The sequence below is a fragment of the Polyodon spathula genome, chromosome 5 (assembly GCF_017654505.1).
Source record: "Polyodon spathula isolate WHYD16114869_AA chromosome 5, ASM1765450v1, whole genome shotgun sequence".
NCBI lineage: Eukaryota > Metazoa > Chordata > Actinopteri > Acipenseriformes > Polyodontidae > Polyodon > Polyodon spathula.
Window position 1 is genome coordinate 69729217 of NC_054538.1, and position 18695 is coordinate 69747911.

General features: G+C 36.4%; 1 protein-coding gene across 1 annotated transcript in view; it reads left to right on the forward strand.

Moving 5' to 3' along the window:
- The first annotated feature begins 2663 nt into the window (after nucleotides 1-2663).
- LOC121316242 (PC3-like endoprotease variant B) overlaps nucleotides 2664-18695 on the forward strand; it is a 316516-nt gene continuing 300484 nt past the window's right edge. Inside the window, exons 1-3 of the mRNA XM_041251182.1 lie at nucleotides 2664-3012; nucleotides 10969-11030; nucleotides 13861-14042. Coding sequence (XP_041107116.1) covers nucleotides 13863-14042 — 180 coding nt within the window. The 5' untranslated portion in view covers nucleotides 2664-3012; nucleotides 10969-11030; nucleotides 13861-13862. The remainder of the gene's footprint in view (nucleotides 3013-10968; nucleotides 11031-13860; nucleotides 14043-18695) is intronic.

The window sequence follows — 18695 nt, forward strand, 5'->3', positions numbered from 1 at the left end:
GCCCTTATGCTGAATTTACTCACCAGCCGGAGCTTTTGTTTGTTTTGTGTTTGTTCGTATTGTTTTGCAGAGGAGGATTAGCAGGCGGGAGCTGCAGCCACGGAGCCAGCACTAACCGCTGAGCATTACCCTCACTGCAATGTACAAGACACTCACCACATCCTGATTTTGGAGAGCAGTTTCATGCACTGTGGATTACCAGTGGGATTACAGGTATATTATTTAGGATTGCAACATGCCGTACTTCCAAATACCATCGCTGGTAGAGGGACAGATTTATTGTTTTGGTTTTGTAAAATAAAGCATGGACGTTTTTGGGAACTGAAATACTGTTTGGATCTGCTTCTTGTCCTCACACCACATCATCCTATCACAGTCCCCCCACGGCCGTCCTCATCCCAACTACAGCTGGGCCTGACAGGTTGGTGTTGGTTGGGGGCGCACCGTCAGCTATTTCTGGGGGGAGCTGTGATGTGTAAATGAAACGGGATTGGTGGCACACAGTCGATAGTATTTACAGCCTTTTAGTTGAAAATGACGTTGGTAAGAACAGTACACATTATTTCCAGAAGTAGTGTTAAGCGAATTTCCTTTTGGCATATAGTCTTGTGAGCAGTGACGTAGCTAGTGGGATGCCCGTCTAAGCACATTTAAAAAAAAAATCAGTCATATAGATGTCTTTATAGACGTAGATACTCTCCCGATCACTCATTTTATCACCAAACTCCTCAATAATGCGATCCATGTCATTATTCTATTACTATAACATCTCAAAAAGCTCTGCAAGTGTCTGTGATATTCTTTGAGCGCTGGATGCAGAAGCAGCTATCTCCTTTATGTCTGTGTTATCTGTGTGGTGAAAACCTGCAAGTTTGTCCGAGAACTCTTGGAAATGCTGAGCATGAAATGCTCAGTAAGTGTGAACGGGGTGTGTTTGTTTGTTTTAATTTAGTCATTCCAACCGAGTTAGGAATATCTTTCCCTAAACTCCTGTCGATCGGGGTACCGGTAACCCATCTCAGTGCACGGTTGCTTGGACAGGACATCTGCGTTGTTGTGCTCCGCCCCTGGTCGATGCTGGATTGTGGAATTTGAAGGTTTGGAGCATTTCAAGCCAGCACACTACTTGCCCTTCTGGTTCCTGAAATCACAGCAACCACTGTTATGAGACGTGATCGGTGAGGAGCACAAACTGGTGCTACCACAGAGGTAGGGGCGGTAGTGTTTGATGGTCTCCACAACTGTTAATAGTAGTTGCGATTCGCTTTGCTGAGGCCATGGCTGTAATATGCCACTCCTCTCTCTCCGATGTCGGGGGCTACTTGGGACAGCACGGCTCTAATGCCTACGTTGCTTGCATCTGTGTCCAGGGTAAAGGGGGCTGTTGTGGATGGGGTGGCAAACCCTGGGGCGCTGGTCAGGGCATGGCGCAGTTTGGAGAATGGTCCACTGGAAGCGGGTGCTCTTGTCAAGATCATCCATCTCCTGTCTCCTGTCGATTCTGCCTGTGTGCCTGGACAGATCTCCATCCCGGAACAGACGTTTTTTTTTTTTTTGTTTTTTTTTTTTTTATGCCACTCTCGCAAGCAGATTCAGTGTCCACAGTTCTGATAGCAACATTGATTCCAGGAACAAAGACCCAAACTACGCACAGCCCCTTTTATTCCCTCGGTCCCGCCCCCTTATATACAAATAAGTATGCGGAACCCCACACACATGCTATTAGCCTTACTCTCAAACTTGACCCAATCAGAACAGAACAACACATTTCTGTACATCATTTTCTTAAGTTCATAAAATGAAAATTAAAAAAAAAAACAATAATAATTAAGATGTTATGTTTCTTAAAAAAAAAAAAAAAAAAGAAAAAGATCTTGTAATGAAAAATAATACCCTTAAAATATAATTAGCTGGAACCATTCACTCAGATGCTATCATTTGTTTACTCTTACTCACTACAAAAACGGCCCTTTTAAGCTACTTGTTTAGTTGTCTCGCTTCCTGTACATTTTGGTGCTGCAGAATATTCATACATGATAATAATCTCGAGTTTTTATAAGCATTAAGTTTTTATAAGCATAAATCACAAAAAAAAAAAAAAAAAAAAAAAAAAAAAAAAGCCAAAACTTCAGGCTCATTAAAACAGTTTCCTATTGGCTGAAGCAGTTACGGCAACGGTAATGTTAATTGTTCATGCTTTAGTTTAATTAAATGCATCTATCACATGGTACATTAATTTAAAATACTGTATCCACACAAGACAAAACTTACACTAATACTGTAAATGCTATTATTTATTTTAATTACACGGTACAGAATATTCTTAAAAATAAAATAAAATAAAAACACTGCTGAATTAAAAAATCTGTTGAATATTTATTTCAGAGTGTTATGAAACTAGTGTATGGGAAGCATGTCCTCTCTTTTGAAAGCCTGACTCTGAGAGTTGGTTCCTGTCTAATTAAAAAAGCAGCACATCAGAGTTAAATAAAACCGGACCGTGTAGCCCTGATTTCCATTATGCAGATTCATATTCACTGACAGCTTCCCTCTCCGATGCATTGTGTCTGCATTCAAGACTACCGTCCCGATTTTCACAAAAAAAAAAAAAAAAAAAAAAAAAAAAAAAAAAAATCTGGACACAAATGAAAAGGGATGAAAACTGCCGTCGCTTGCCCAACTGATTTTATTATCGGGGAGTTTGTAATGCTTCCATTGCTTTGTAATTTGTTGTTGTAGCTAGCTTGGCAATTCTGTGTCGACCACAGTGCGCCGAAGCACGGAGTTTTATGTATGCATTTATTTATTTATTTATTTATTTATTGCCTTTGTGTGTGATGCAAACCTAGAAAAAAAAAGAGAGAAAGGTTTTAAAATGAATGTATTGGTCATGACAGCAGTTTGCAATACACTCACTGCAGGGCATCAACGTGTTGTGCTCTGCAGGATCAGCTGGACTCATTTTGCTGGCTAAACAAATCAATTTATGAAACGACAAACATGGATGTAAAGGTAAGTGACTTCACCATGTAGTACTACTGTTCAGAATTACCTGCTATTCAGTATAGACTATATGTATTAAATAATACGTGATTTAAGATACAATTGTGGCATTTAGAGTTAACCTTTTCATCTCAATGTCTGCCTTAACAACATATAATTATTATTATTATTTTTTTAAATACATACAGATTAATGCATTGAGGGTGTATATAATTGATATACAGTGTTTTCTACAACGGTGTTGTTTAAAAGATTTAAAGTGCTCCCTAGATTTTAATGCCTTTCTGTGTAATGTAGAAAAAATAACTTATGAGTTAAACAAAAATACACAGAAAAGCTTTGCGGGGTTGATGCAAACACAATTTAATTGTTATTGTACAATTCAATCCTGTGGTATTTTTTTCCCCCCTAATTGGGTTAAAAAATTGCAGTGCTTATTAGAAATTCTAATTTCACAATGCAGTACTGCCAAAGCTCTCAGTCTGTGAATTATTCACATCTTTAATTTGCCCATTTAATGACAGTGTTCTGTAATCAGGGTGCAGAGACTGCTTCCCATGCATTATGTATGATGTTCAAGAAGACTTAAATGCAGGACATTCTGGAGCTCTTAGAGTGATTCAGTAATTAGTTTTCCACAAGGCAGTAGTTAGATGTTAAACTACTGGAACACATATTTCACACAAACTATATGGTGTGACTAATGAAATCGTATCCCCTAGATGGCCTTTGAAGCCAGACAAAGCGATTGTGTTTTATCGTATCCCTTTTTAATTAGCCAAACTCTGATGGCAGCTGTGGTTGTACATGCAGTAAAGTTTTTGAACATTTTTGATTGGCTGTGAGAAGAACCAGCTGAGGAATCTTTCCTAGGATGTTTATGAGCATATACACAGTCACCCTAGTACTTTGTCACATTAGCTACTGGCTAAAGTAACAAAGTGGAGACTAGGTGCGAACTGTCCGCCCTGCACACCACAAGTGAGTGACTTAACCACATTGCAAAAGAGCCAGGGTTGTCTGCATTTGTGGTTGTAGAACGTTTAATATTATATCACTGACCGGGGACAGAATTCGAAACAGCAGTGTGTCGCACAACACCGTCTATTAACTTGCCAACATTTCTTGTCAGCAACATGTATATTAAGAGTCTAGTATAGAGTGTATTTTTTTTTTTTTTTCTATTTGAGACCCCCTTTTGAAGTGACTTGGGTCTACCATGACCTCCCTGTGAGCAATCTAACTGGCTAACAAGTGTTCCAACCTGTGCAGATTTGTCACCATACCAGCACAGCTTGGAACTTTTAGTTGTCTTCAGCTTGTTTCTCTTGACAACCAATATCCAACTCCAGGATGTTGAAATATGATTTTTAAATTGTTGTCACTTTTTTGTTAAGCATATGGAACACTACAAAGCGGTATGTAATTCAATACGTTAACGTGACATTATTACAAATTTTATTGGGTGATGCAAAACTTTTGGCCATAGCTGTAGAGTTAGATTTATCAGTATATAGGAAAGACATAAAACACATTGCATTTTTCTTTATAAAGGCCTGCAGTAATTCACTGTACACATTGCATAATGGTGTCTGTCTTTCTCATGACATCACATCCAGGTAATAGAATACACTTTCTAAAGCTATGTACAGTGCGATACTCAGCATATATTCCAAATTAAAATAACAATAAAAAGCAGAGAAATAAAAGTACCAATGAGTGTAGCGCTGATAATGCTAAGTAGGTCTGTGTTAGTCCACCACCTTATCAGTAAATACACAATTAGAGCAATCAGTACCATGACCTACAGCTGTTGGTCATAATAATGTTATTAGTGCTTGTTAAGCATATGAAATAGTTATTTTATGTATTCCTGCTAGTGTTAAGACTCACTTTGTGTAATTTTCTGTTTCAGTCCTGGTGACTTTGTATAATCTCAGAGGTATAAAGCACGCGTGTGGCATCAACACACTCAGAGTCATTCGACCTCCAAGTATATCTCGTGCAACCATTAACCTGGCCCCCTGAAATACTCTTAACTAGTGGATAAAAGAAATGCCTTAGTCATTTATTATTTGTGGTATATTACTGATGTAGTTCTTGCATCTCCCACTAGAGTCAGAATATTGTGGGCAGACAGATTAATGGTGTGCCAGATGTACCTGGAGGTTAAACAGATTTTGTGAGCGCTCAGTGAGGCCACATGGGTGCTTTAAACATTAGCATTTTAAAAATACACCAGAATGCGGTGACTGAAGCTGCTCTTTAACTCCTTGGATTAACTTTAAATATTCCACACCACCAAAAGTTCAAAGATGTAAATAACTGTTTTTATTTTGTATTTTACTGTACAACTGGCCTCCATTGGAGCTGTATAAAAGGCAACTGGTTCTGAAAGTATTATATCAGTGAGGAGGGCCTTGTAAATAGATTGATTGGTCTGTAGTATACTGGGACGAGCATGATGCTCTCCAAGTTGGTGCTAAACGTAATTGTCCTTCTATTTGAAAACAACACACTTCACCACTGTGGAAAGGTGCTGGCTTGGTGTATTGGTAGTCATCAAAGCCTCTACTGGCTGGGTTTCAAATATGCAGTGTTAATTACAGTAAAAACATAAGCCAACCAAATCTTGACATTCCTGATCATTTCAGTACATTGAATTTCCATGGGGGGAAAAAAATTGGACAGTCCAAAACTTTGTGGTATTTGGTATTGCAATGACGTTATTTGCCCAGGTGTAAAAACTTTAAGATAGTGGGAAGGACAGGCACACATAGTGCCTTTTATACTGTATACTCCCAGACACAGACCTCTTCCATTCACCATCAGGTTACGAAATAATTTGTATTAAAGAATGTTCTTAGCAAGTTTAATTACAATTTGACATACAGACAGACTGCCTCAATATAATCCAAGATTGTGAAGGGTTAGCAATCTCCTTAGTAAGTTCATCACAGTTGTTGTTCCCTTGGGAATCACAAGTGAACAAGCAGTTCTTTAGATGTATAATAAAAAATGATATACAGAAAGATAAACAGCATCCACATACCCCAATATTGTGATACATTATATAAGTTGTGCTTAAGTTTTGTCACTATTTGACAGTTGCTACTTTAGAGACGCAGGCAAATTATGTAACAAACCGTAGGTGTAAGTTCCAAGAAAGGGCCGTTTCCAAAGACAACAATCTATGGAAATGTCTGATGATAAAAATGATTGAATGGGTTCAATTCATTCAACCTTGTACCTGGGAAAATAAAAATTCATGCAAAAAAAAAAAAAAAACAGTGGAGCAATATTTATTGAGGACCTATGCATACTTGGCTTGTTTTGGCATAAAATAGTTTTGTGTGTGTTTCAGAACATAAGAGCATAAGAAAATGTTCAAACCAGAAGAGGCCATTGGCCAAATGTTCTAAAGCCAAATGATTCAGTAACAACCATATAGCTAGGTAACCCATTCCATACCCTCTCCACTCTTTGTGTAAATAACTGTCTCCTACCCATTATTATTATTATTATTATTGTTATTATTATTTCTAACTATCTACTCTGGTCCTGGTTCTGTGTGATTCACTTAAAATATTGGCTGTGGTTAAATTGCTCAACTCTTATTAACTTTCCTTGTTTGTTTAGATGCAATATTTGTGGATGCAAACCAGAAAAAAAAATGTTTACCTTCAAGTTCTTTTGCACTGAAGTGTGAGGTAAATTCAAACAGAACCTGCTATTTCCCCCTTATCCACTCTGAATGTGCTCCGTGTCTGGCCAGTAGGGTTCGCTGTTGTGCGATGAGTAGAAGGAGACCCTGCCAGCCCCCCCTCCCCCTCCCCAAGAGTGTGAGAGCCAAAGTGACACCCTTTTCATAGTCCCCAGCAAAAGTTTGGCCTCTTTGCACAGACTGGATGTGACTCTGAGACCCCCATAACCTGTAATTGTAACAATATGTTTATAACAAGACCTTGTCACTGGCACACTAATGAAAGAGTAAAATGACCAGACCTCTTGCCAAAGACAGTGTGAAGGTTAAAGAATGAATAATTCTGAAATTCTTCGAAAAACAATCATTTTTTGTGTTATTGTAAGGAATTTAGTTAAGAGTCTTTCTGACTGATGTTTCAGAAATTTAGCAGTGAAATAGGTGGAGTTGAGTGACTGACAGCTCATATCTGGAATGCTCTGAGCCTCAGAAGGGTTTTCATGCGGAACACCTAATATCATCAAAAAACCAAAGTTCAGAAAGGGTTCATGTTTCCTATGTTCTGAATGTATTGCAATGTGAGCTGGAGTTACAAAATAAACTAGTGTAGGTCAGTGCTTCTCAAACTTTGGGACCTCCTTTAAAAAGCATATTGGTTTAGCTATCCTAATGAATGCATTCTTCTTGTTCAGAATCATTTGTATTTACTGTAGTTTTTTGTTTCAGTCTGATTCACCACCTAAATATATTATCGCCAAGTTTGGCTGGTACAGCAGAGTGCAACTGTCTATGTATCTATCTATCTAGTGTGTGTGTGTGTGTGTGTGTGTGTGTGTGATATATATATATATATATATATATATATATATATATATATATATATATATATATATATATATATATATATATATATACATATACATATGATTGTCCAAACAGGAACGTTTACCTTGCTTATGTATGAACTCTAAAATGTATTATAAAATATATCTATAAATGTATTATGTTGGTGGACAGCAGATCTATATTAGAAGTTATATTAAAACAAACTGATAATTAAGTATATTTAGACAATTGCATAGATTTCAAAAATGCACATTTATTGTAGTGAGGCTGGTATAGCGTTTATAGCTAAATCTTACCAGTTGTACACTAGTTTCAGGTCTTGGGTCAGATCTCTGTTTGCAAGTATTGCTTTTAGGTAGTGTTGTGTTTCGTTGGTCATTTCACACAGTAGCAGCATGCTTAGGGAGTGAGGCAGTAACCGACTTCCTAAGAATAAGGCCTGGAAATTTTCCTTAACATAGTATCACACGTCATGATTTTTCATATTTGCCAAGGCATTTGTTTCCATCAAAAATGCATATTTGCAAAGGGAAGTTCAAAGCCTGTTACATTATGAAATGATTAGCTGTGCACTTTAAATTCCACCGTTCCTTCCTCGGAGTATTATCTTTTTCTCTGATTATTCTTTTTTTTGGACATCATATGCTCATGTGGTTATTGCTTAGCGATTGCTTTCTGTACAGTCAGCCATCTATAACTCATCACTTCAGGGCCCATAGCATTAAAGTATATGCATGTTGTGATTGAAGTGGTTTTATCAGTCCTGAATTATAGATGGGAGCAATGCTATAGTAGTCTTACAGGGGAATGACTGGGTTAGAATAGAGAAGTACATCTAAGTAAAATTACTTACTGAAATTACTGCCTGAACTGTCATTTTGTTCCTAATCTATTCGAAGTAGAAACGGAGATAATCAAGTATATGTTGGGTCTCCATTAGGAACTATTCTCATTCAAAAAACAAAGAAAAAAAACTACAAATATAAAATCTGCCAATGCTATTTAGAAGTAAAATCTGCATTTAATATATATTCATGTATAAGCTATGAAGAATGTTGTAAAAAGCCAAGCACTCACCAGGTATCTGCTGTTAAGCTTATATATTTATTATTGTAACATTATTATGAAAAAACAATGAAGCGCATTCATGCAGGCGCGTTGCGGCCCCTGGCCTTCGGCTTTTTACGACATTCTGTATATTGACTTGACATCTATAGCACACCGTCAATACAAGAACATTGCTCTTTTAGCGTGCTCCTATTTTTTTCAAATGTATAGGCTATGGCCAAAAGCTTTTCATCACCCTATAGAATTAATTCATTTTCCTTCATAAAGTCGAATGAAACCTGCTATGTTAACATACTGAATTACATACCGCTTTGTAGTACTTACTGAAAAACTGACACAAATTGAAAAATGTGACATTTTGAAATTGAACATGAAATACTGTATTACTACTATGGCTTCTGATATGATGAAAGAAATTAGATGAAAACATATAGATATTTTAAACTGTATTTCTTAGCGGTTCGTTCGAAATCAGTTTCCATCGGCAGCAGATCCAGATCAAACTGATTTCAAACTAGTACTCAGCCCAAGATAGGACTGCGAGCTGGCAGGACTCTCATTATGGGGAACATTAAATAATTATTGTCCAATGGAAAGAACTGCAGAAAAACAAAACAAAACAGGAAAGCAGAAAGGAGCGCTGTGAATTACTAATGTTTTCAGGGAACTGTGAGGCGGTGAATTAATTAAAAAATGGAAATTATACAAAAATGTGATATATACAGGCCATCTTTGACTTTAGTGCCATGTATGGTTGCAGATTGCATTGTAGACCGAAATAACCTGTTCAGTATTGGAATGATATAAGGTAATGTTTTTGCATGGTGATTTTCATGATGAAGACGTAAACATGGCATTAGTTTCTTAAAAGTTTTAACTTTATTAAATTATTATGTGTTTTGTGACTACAATTTCCCCACCCCCTTTCTCTATTTTTCTGTAATCCAGTTTAATAATGTCTGTTCTGGTGACAGTAAAATGTCTTGCACACAACAGGGTATTTACCGTTGTTGGAAATGACCATGAAGTATAGTTCAGACATTGTACGAGTGTGCTATGAACGCGAAAGTACATCTTGATAGCATAATAGCCTGCTGTGATCATAATGACATGTAAAGAATAAGAAATGGATCTTGGAATAATAGTTCTCATGTCCAGTTCCAAATCTGTCATTTCAAAGTGCTTTTTTCAGAAATGTATTATTATTCCTCCCCCTACGTCTAAAAACAGCATGCTTTTACACTAAAGTGAGAGTTGAGCATGCTGCCAAATATAAAACAATGAAGATGAAACGGGTAAATCATCTACAGTTTCATAATATTTGATTTCTGTTTAATATCCTATTATATAATATGTGTTATCTGTCATTCTCGATTGTTGTTTTTGTTTGGCTCATTATTTACCAAGCTTACTATCTGTTCAAAGAAAAGCATCCCTGCTTCTAAAAGCTGAATTTTTGAAGTGTGATGGTTTAAAAAATGATCAGTAGTGGTGTGGACATTTTCCATTTACTAACTCATCTGACACAATTCCAGATGGGACATAAGTTATAATACCACACCCCTGGGGATCTTTTCAGATTGAGTTTGAGGAGTCAAAAGCAAGACCCCCCCCCTCCCCCGTGCTTGAAAAAGGAAATTGGTTAGTAAGCTAGGTAAACAATGGTCAAAGCTGAAACAGCAACATCGTATTCAACAAGACTACCTTTAAATGGATACTTTATATAATCTACATTATCCTTAGTGTCTCAGCTGTTTCAAGCTGTTTTAGCTGTTTGCTCTTATTTCAATATTTTCCATGCTTACTAGTTTTGAGGTAGGGAAGCATATTAGTCTTGCACTGTGCACTGAAACCAGTAGGAGAAGCATTGTGCTCTGAACATTTCTTTTAAAGAGACTAAACTTTTAAGACCTACAATTTGAACTATATATTTTAGCCTTTGACGCAATAGTACAATAAAATGACAAGACGTTTTGTCAGATTCTTAAAGGTTAAAATATCTCAATTTACTCCACTACAAAAGAGAGTTTATTAGAAATTGAAGGGCCGAATCTTATCATTTATTTCCACTACCCCTCTCACTCCCCAAAATGCTGCTTATGTGAATGTATCCACCAATAGTTCACCAATTTGTGCCAACATCATTTTAGCGTGCAGGAAGGGAGTGGACGTGGAAAATCTAAAGGGGTTGTTTTGCATACTGATAAAAAGTGAACACAGCTTTTGTTAACTAGTCAGGTTATTTGAATAAGTCAAATAGGAGCTAAGAAGGAAATTGTAACAGATCGGAACAGGTTAGGTGTTACCATCTAATGTGGTTGTCACTGGTGCTTCTATTTGTGTTTCAGACAAATTGTGCCCAAGTTAGTGGATTCTACAGTAGTTCTGAAGAAGAGGTGACACATAAGAGGTATTTATACAGTTTTCATTTAATTTCTATACTGTATTAATGTAAAGCTGTACATATTTTGTGTTGCTCTATACGCAAATACATTTCATAAAATCATAAAGATATGCTATTGGCATTGTGGCAAAAAGAATGAGCATAATCTATAGCAGTAAACATTGCAATTCACAAAGCTACATTTTGACAATATTGAAAATATATCCCTCCACCAACATACAATTAAGCATTGAACTTTTTTTTTTTTCAATAGAAATATGCTTCAGCACAAATATGAAACATTACAGTCTATCATATTTTTTTTATTTTTTTGTATATATCCGCTGGAATACTTGTCTGAGCATTGTGTTATACCGGTATGCAGAATTAATTTATTTTAGTCAACATTTTTCTGTTTATTAATCTGTACTCTCCAATACATTGTATTGCACTTTAAAGACAAATTACACTTTGCAGAAATCTCATATTTAAAAGTTTGCTATATGTTTAAAACTGATCTGATTAGTCAAAATGGACTTTTGATAAATTAAGCCGACAATCCTATATTTTGTAAATAGGTCCCAAACTGAAAGCTAATTATGATTCGTAGCATGAGAATGAGGGGGGGGGAGGAAATAGTTGCATTAGGATTCTATGGATTGGATGTGATTTCCAATAATCAGTAAGACAAGACTCTAAAGTAACATAAAATAAATACCAGAACTGACATTTGCAACTTAAAATCTGAGAATACTTGGAATTCCTTGTCTTCACAGAGGTATACTGCTCTTCTTCTGCAGCTTGGCTCCCTGCCCTGGAATTTCACCAATACACAGAGCACCGCAGAACTCCCAATCAACTATTGAACACTGTTCGCTCCCAATTTGTCGATTTAAAATACAAAATTTATAATAATGATACCATATAGCTGATGTGTTATAATTCCGGAATTTACTAATACCAAAATAAATGTAACAATACAATATAACTAATACATTTACTGAATGTTCTAATACAGAATATTGAAAATAATAACTAGGTCGCTGCAATGTATTTTAACCTTTTTTTAGTCATCGTCTGATTTTACAGGAACAATTAGGAAAATACAAGACCAGGAAAGGAGTGCAGTCAGTGCGATGCCTATCTGATAAAGTTACTGTGTATCTTCATGGAAAAACCATATGCAAAGCACAACCTTTAACACTGGGGACTGAAGATTGCTATATATTTTAATCTCCTTCACTTCTATTAGCAGCGGTCTTAGATTTTCACCTTCATTGTCTTCTTACTGAGGCTTGTATTTAAGATGATGTATACAGTGTATAATTTTATTCCTTCTTAAATTTTGCCCCCCCCCCCCAAAGTATATCCAGTCAACACAGAAAGTCAATGTCAATAGATTACCATCTAATCAGAACGATTTTCCTGTGAAATACAAACGTACAAAAAAAAAAAGTATATCAGTGTTAACATTGAAGTAACGTGAGGAAACGAAAGGTACAAGGATGGAATTGTGGTGGTCTGCTGTAAAAAGAACTACAGCCTGATTTGTTTTTAGTGTATTTGTTGGTACAGTATTGATGAGGGGATATTTTAGGATCAGTATTTTAAAGCCTTTGGCCCAAGACTTGGACAGACTGGAGAGGTTGTATAAGACTGTCTCATCTTCCTTGTGCTTTTGTCTGTAACACACAAAAAAAGAGTGTTTTAAAAATGGAAAGTGTTAGCATTTTAAAAAAAAAAAAAAAAGTCTATGGCAACAGCACCTTTTACATCATTCATCATCATGTATTGTGTAAAAATATATTATGGAAAAGTTTAGGGAAAACCAACGTTCAGAAAATAGCGTGAATGTGGAGTAAATATCATTTGGATTCAATAAATGTCTTGAGCACACCAAAACAAGTTGCTAGTTTAATGTATTGTTTGAAATTTATATTTTCTGTAAACAGGTTCATTGAATCCCTTCCCTACGACATAACTTAGAAATGTTTCCCATAGTAAAATCAGAGAAAACTGTAATCATAAAGCAATGATAAGCAGTGTGAAGCCCAGTGAGGTATGGCAAAGCCTGTTTAGAAACAATACATAGTATAGGCATGGGAAAACTGCAAAACTGCTGCTCAAATGTACGGTAGTAATCTTTTCATAGAGATCCAGCACATGGATTCTGTTCTTTCATATGAGGAATATATCCAGAGGTACACTTTCATTGAGGATGTTTTCAACCTCAGCGCTTCTTCAGAGGAAAGTAAAAAAAAACTCACTAGACAGGGCTATATACAATACATAAGAAACTCCCATTTTGAGCCCTGTTTAATTTCAATACCAGTAATTTACAAACCATTTTATATAGTGTGTGTATATATATAGTCATTTTTATAAACCCTCCACTCTCACTTATAATTCTGAAGCTCTGAATCAGACATATCATTTAAATATGGGCATTTGAAAGACAGCAGGCCTTTTTAAAGTTCCTAAATATGTTACCCAATCATTACATAAATCCCCACTTTTTTCATAAATTGCAACTGAAACCTTTTTATTAAGGACAGTCAAAAGGCCAACAAATGTTGTCCTTAAAAGGGGATGATCTTAGGTGCATAGAATTTATTATAACAAATACCATAGGGATTTGAATATTTAAAAAGTCCTTAGTTTAGCCAATTTATTGAACCATTTGGGACTGTCAAAAAAAATGATTCCTTTAAAAATTATTTTATATATATATATATATATATATATATATATATATATATATATATATATATATATATATATATATATACACACACACACACACACAATTTAGAAGGCCACAGAAATGTCTGATTTTCTTCTCAACTGTTTGTCATAGAGATGAAGAGATGTCTGTTGTTGCTGCTGCTGCTTGGAACCAGTGTGAGGCGATGCCTGCTAGTGTCCACCAGAGGGCACGCCAGCACTAAATCCCATGTATTCTACGCAGTGGAAATGGAGGGAGACAGCCGTGCAGCAAGAGCCTTGGCCAAACGACACGGATTGCAGTTCATTTCAAAGGTCAGCGCATATTTAAACTGGCTTTATTACATCTATCAGTATGCCTGCAATTTACATTTTTTCTAAATCTGTTTACTGAGATCCCTTTATAGACAGAAATATGAAAGTGCTGACTTTCAATTCCATTTGGGGATATTAGCGGTTTATCAAATTACAGTAGCAGCATTTCTGACTATTTCATATCTGGTCAGAAGCGAAATCCCAATGGGAAATCCCTTATATATATATATATATATATATATATATATATATATATAGACACACACACACAACACTACAGCTGTCATGTGGTGTGTGTGGTGGCCAGTCTGGTGAAGAGAGGCATTTATAATTCAATTAATTTCTTTATGACGCATGGAGGTGTGAAGTCTGCACTCTGGTCAATTACTTTTTAAAGATTTTGTTGTTGTTGCTTTGCACTTTCAGAAGCATATTGAAATAATGCCTGTGTGCAATGAAATATGAGTTTCAACAGTAGATTCCTCAACAGTGTATGTGTGTGTATATGTGTATGTGTGTATATATATATATATATATATATATATATATATATATATATATATATATATATATATATATATATATATGACGGTGTTAGGAAGGACGGAAGGCAAGGTTTCAAGGCTAAACTTTTTATTAAACTTTAGCTACAATTATTGCTTAACAAGGCTGCTGTCAGCCACAGCTCACTCTTCTACTAGCCGGCTCTTTCTTCTCTTTAGCTCTTTCTCTCTTTATCTCTTTCACTTCTTCTCTTTGTTCTGTTCTCCTTCTTTCAGTCTGACCCTGGTATCCAGCTCCCACTCCCTTTTATAGGGGATCTGGAGGGAGGCAGTGCTCGCTCCAGCCAATCCAGAACTAGATACCTCACCTGGCCGGAAAGTCCCAGTCCGGAAAGTCCCAGGCCAGAGGGATCCATAGAACCTTCTAAAAGGGAGGGGTCGGGGCCCCACCCTGTCTGCGGGTAACCTTGATCAGTGGAAAAGTACAGGCTGGGTTCTCCCGTTCACTCCGGCACACTGACCATGCCCCCGATCCGCGGGGCGCCCACTTCCTGGTTGTTAACTATCTGTCAGCACGCTGGCCCCGCCCCTCTGCCCAGCCTACCTCGGGACCTGCCAACTTTGGCTCCTATTCATTTTTGATATTCTGCAGCACTGCTGCATACAGTTTTTTTTTTTTGTTTTACCTTGTGCCACAAAGCAGACTTGATTTATACAGTTGATAAAGAAAATCCCATTCCGGCCAGTCTATCTGCTTGTCATGAAGCGCGTAGTTCTTGCGCTGTTTGTTTTCAGCTCTGTGTTACTTGCTGCCTCTCTTTTCCTTATTGGCAGCAGATGTTTATTTGCATTCCAGTTGTAATTTTTGAATAGTAAGTCAAAGGATTGTGCTCCTTTTACATCAGTGTAAGAGAGAACAGGATGAAGCCAGACAGGCCTTCATAGTTTGTGAAAGAACAATAACTGACAACTGGGACACAGCATTTATTCATTTAGACCGAACCTTGATACGACGTTGTATTCCCTCGCTTTTCTATTAAGATCATCTACACGTTGACAGACACACACGCACAGACAGAGCTGTTTTTATACCCACACTGTTGAGTCAGATACCACTTTGACACATGAGACTTTTCAGTTTTTCTCTTAGTCAGGTGAGGTTTTTTTGCAGCCTATAGGCTGTCAATGATGTCAAACATCATAATCAGGCAACGGGAGGTAGGACAAATCTATAAAATGACGTGTGTTACTTTAATTTACCTGGCAATTTGGAGTTCCTTTTAATATATTGTATTATCCAATTGCAGTTACCATTCTGGTAACAGGAAGAAAATTGCCAATTTCTTGTTCTGCTGTTGTTGGCCAAGTCAGGGAGTGGAGGTGCGCTGTTCTGACATTTCATTTTTAGGTTGCTTATTAATCCTACCTGAATGGAGATGGTTGGGTGCTTGAGTATGCTAAAGAAGGAGGGAGTTCAGAGTTCTACAGAGAATGTGTGTCTTGCAGACAATTAAATCCCAAGGTCAAACAATTTACAGACAATTACTTATCTAACATCTTCAGAAATGCCTGCTTACGCTTCTTTAATTTTAAATGATACTGATATTCCAGTTCTCCCCAAAGGTTAATGCAGACTAAATCCAGCTGTGACCTGACACGATGCAACAGTGCGCTGCCTAATTATCCTCTGAGTATTCATTTACTTGAAGCCATTAAAGAAATGGGCTGCAGGGACGATTTAGATGTGTTGAAAAGTTCTCCTTTTTTTTAAGAAAAGTAGGGATTAAAAATAAACATGAATCCTATCAAATATAAACCACTTGCCTTAATGGCAGAACATTTGTCACCTCAGTGTTTCTGATGCGTTAAATTGCTGACTGGTGCATTTTACCTGTCACCCAAGGCTGATGCTAAATGTTAGTGACACAAATGCCTTTCATACAGTTAAACTCAATTAAAATGTGTCAACGACAATGTCTTTATTAGTGCTAAATAATATATGGAAGCTACAGATGACAATTTAGACTAAGTTATTGGTGGTAAAAATGGCTGACCTGTTTTGAAGCCCCATTGTTAATTTTTGTGGTGTCTAAGAGAGTTGTTTAGGGACGCAATAGTGTTCTTTAACAATGCAATTTTGGCAGTGAAAGACTTATTGCTATGCAGGATGATTATCAATTGCAATTGTTGTGCACCAGAGTTTTGTTTTCATTATATTTGTTAGTGCATTTCTGTTATTGAGTCACACTGATACCAACAATGTGTGTTTTAGACTTTAGAGTCAGATCCTGCTCTAATTAACTGGAAGATGTTTTTAATCGTCTGCTGATTCTGTTTTGATACGTATCGTGTGTGCCAGGGACCGCTTAACTTGCTATTATGGTCATAATGCCCCACTTTGTTTAAACTTTTTTCACTGTAAATAACAAATAACAAAATAGCTCTTGACTAGATTATTAACCTGTTAATAGATTACATATTTGGAGTCTCATTCCCCACGTAGCTATGCTTTCATTCTGTGTTGCTGGACTAAAGCTCTTCCATTTGTGAGGAGAAATGCCAGAAATGTCTTGCTGTTTAATAACAGGATGAATATTAGTTTTATCAATGCATACTATATTATTGTGTATAATGAACTGCACATGTAGGTATTCAGGTGTGTTTGAAAGCTTTTTTTTTATTAAGAATTGGGAAATTGGTTGCTGAAAGAATATAAGAACAAGTCTGGGAAACATAAGTGCATCATATCATTTTGTAAACGCATGTAAAATAAGCCACATATTGCAGCTATCCGACCACACAGTTCAGAAATGTAGCTGAGCCGTGCTGAGCCAACAGTGTCATCTGTTGAGTGGCACTTGTCCTTGGGAACCATTAAGCTCACATTGTCCTTGAGAGACTGGGTCTGCAGTGAATGAATCCACTGTGCATGCTCGCTAACATCTAACTTTTTCTTTTTCTTTTAAACAGTGTGTTGTTGTCTTAGTCATTCAGGTTTAACTCTATACCTGAAGTCCAGTTTATTTATTATATTTTAATAAATATTGTATTTTCCTCAGCAGAAAATAAGTAGTACTGTACATAACTTTATAGATGTATTATGTATGAACAAACTGATAATATCATATTGGATAAGGGAAGTATGGTAAGCTATCTAATATTCTTTATATTAAATGAGCATTTATGAATAGGCACATATTTAATTTAGTGTAAGGAACATTGTGTTGCAATTAAAAGAAAAACATATACAATAGTGATAGACATAAAAGAATGCCTGAGTGCAGTATGAAGTGGGAGCAAGAGGAATTTGAAGGACCATATTTTAGTATCAGTGAGCAGTACATGCAGTGTTTTTAATTGCAAGCCTAAGATGCACAAGTTTGAAGTGCAATGAAAAAGGGAAAAATGATGGAAACTAAACAAATAGAGCTCTTGTTTCAGCTCTCTTTCATCGCCTTATATGGCACCGGACCCTTGGAACAGGGTTCAAAGTCCTTCTGATGGTATCTGCTAAATTGTGTTTGTGTACTGTATGTAGTTTCATGCAAACTAATGTGCAGTGATGGGCATGGTTTGTGATGGATATTATTATTATTCATACTATAACTGTAACTTGGCTTGCTCCTTTTGCAATGTTTATTTTATAAGAGCTTACAAAATATTGTAATAAACCCCTCTCCTTTTAGAGTAACATATTTATTTTTGAGCCGGCTCTGTTTTGTTTTTTGTTTTTTTCTTGAAACATCATGAAATCTGTTAATTGTGCAGTGGGTTGTAGGTTTTTTACTAAATGCAATTATACCTGATGCTTTTCTGTTGACTTTGGATACCAGTGTCTCCACCCATTCAATCACATTTTGTTGTCTTCTTAGCTGGTCGGAAAAGACTGGTGTATGGTTAACAGGTTTGAAGATGTCTGAATGAAGAACTCTAGTCAAATACTGTACGTACACTAAAGGTGTACGATTTGTAAGCCTACTTTATAATGAAAAACTAAATGAACAACAACTGTTATGAAGATGTTTTTTTTTTTTGTTGTTTTTTTTAAAAGAGGCTTTAAGGATCGCAGCACCATCATTAAAAGGGATTGTTATTTTAATAAAGAAAAAGGCTATTGTTTTATTATATAGACAAAGACCAAGTAGAAAAA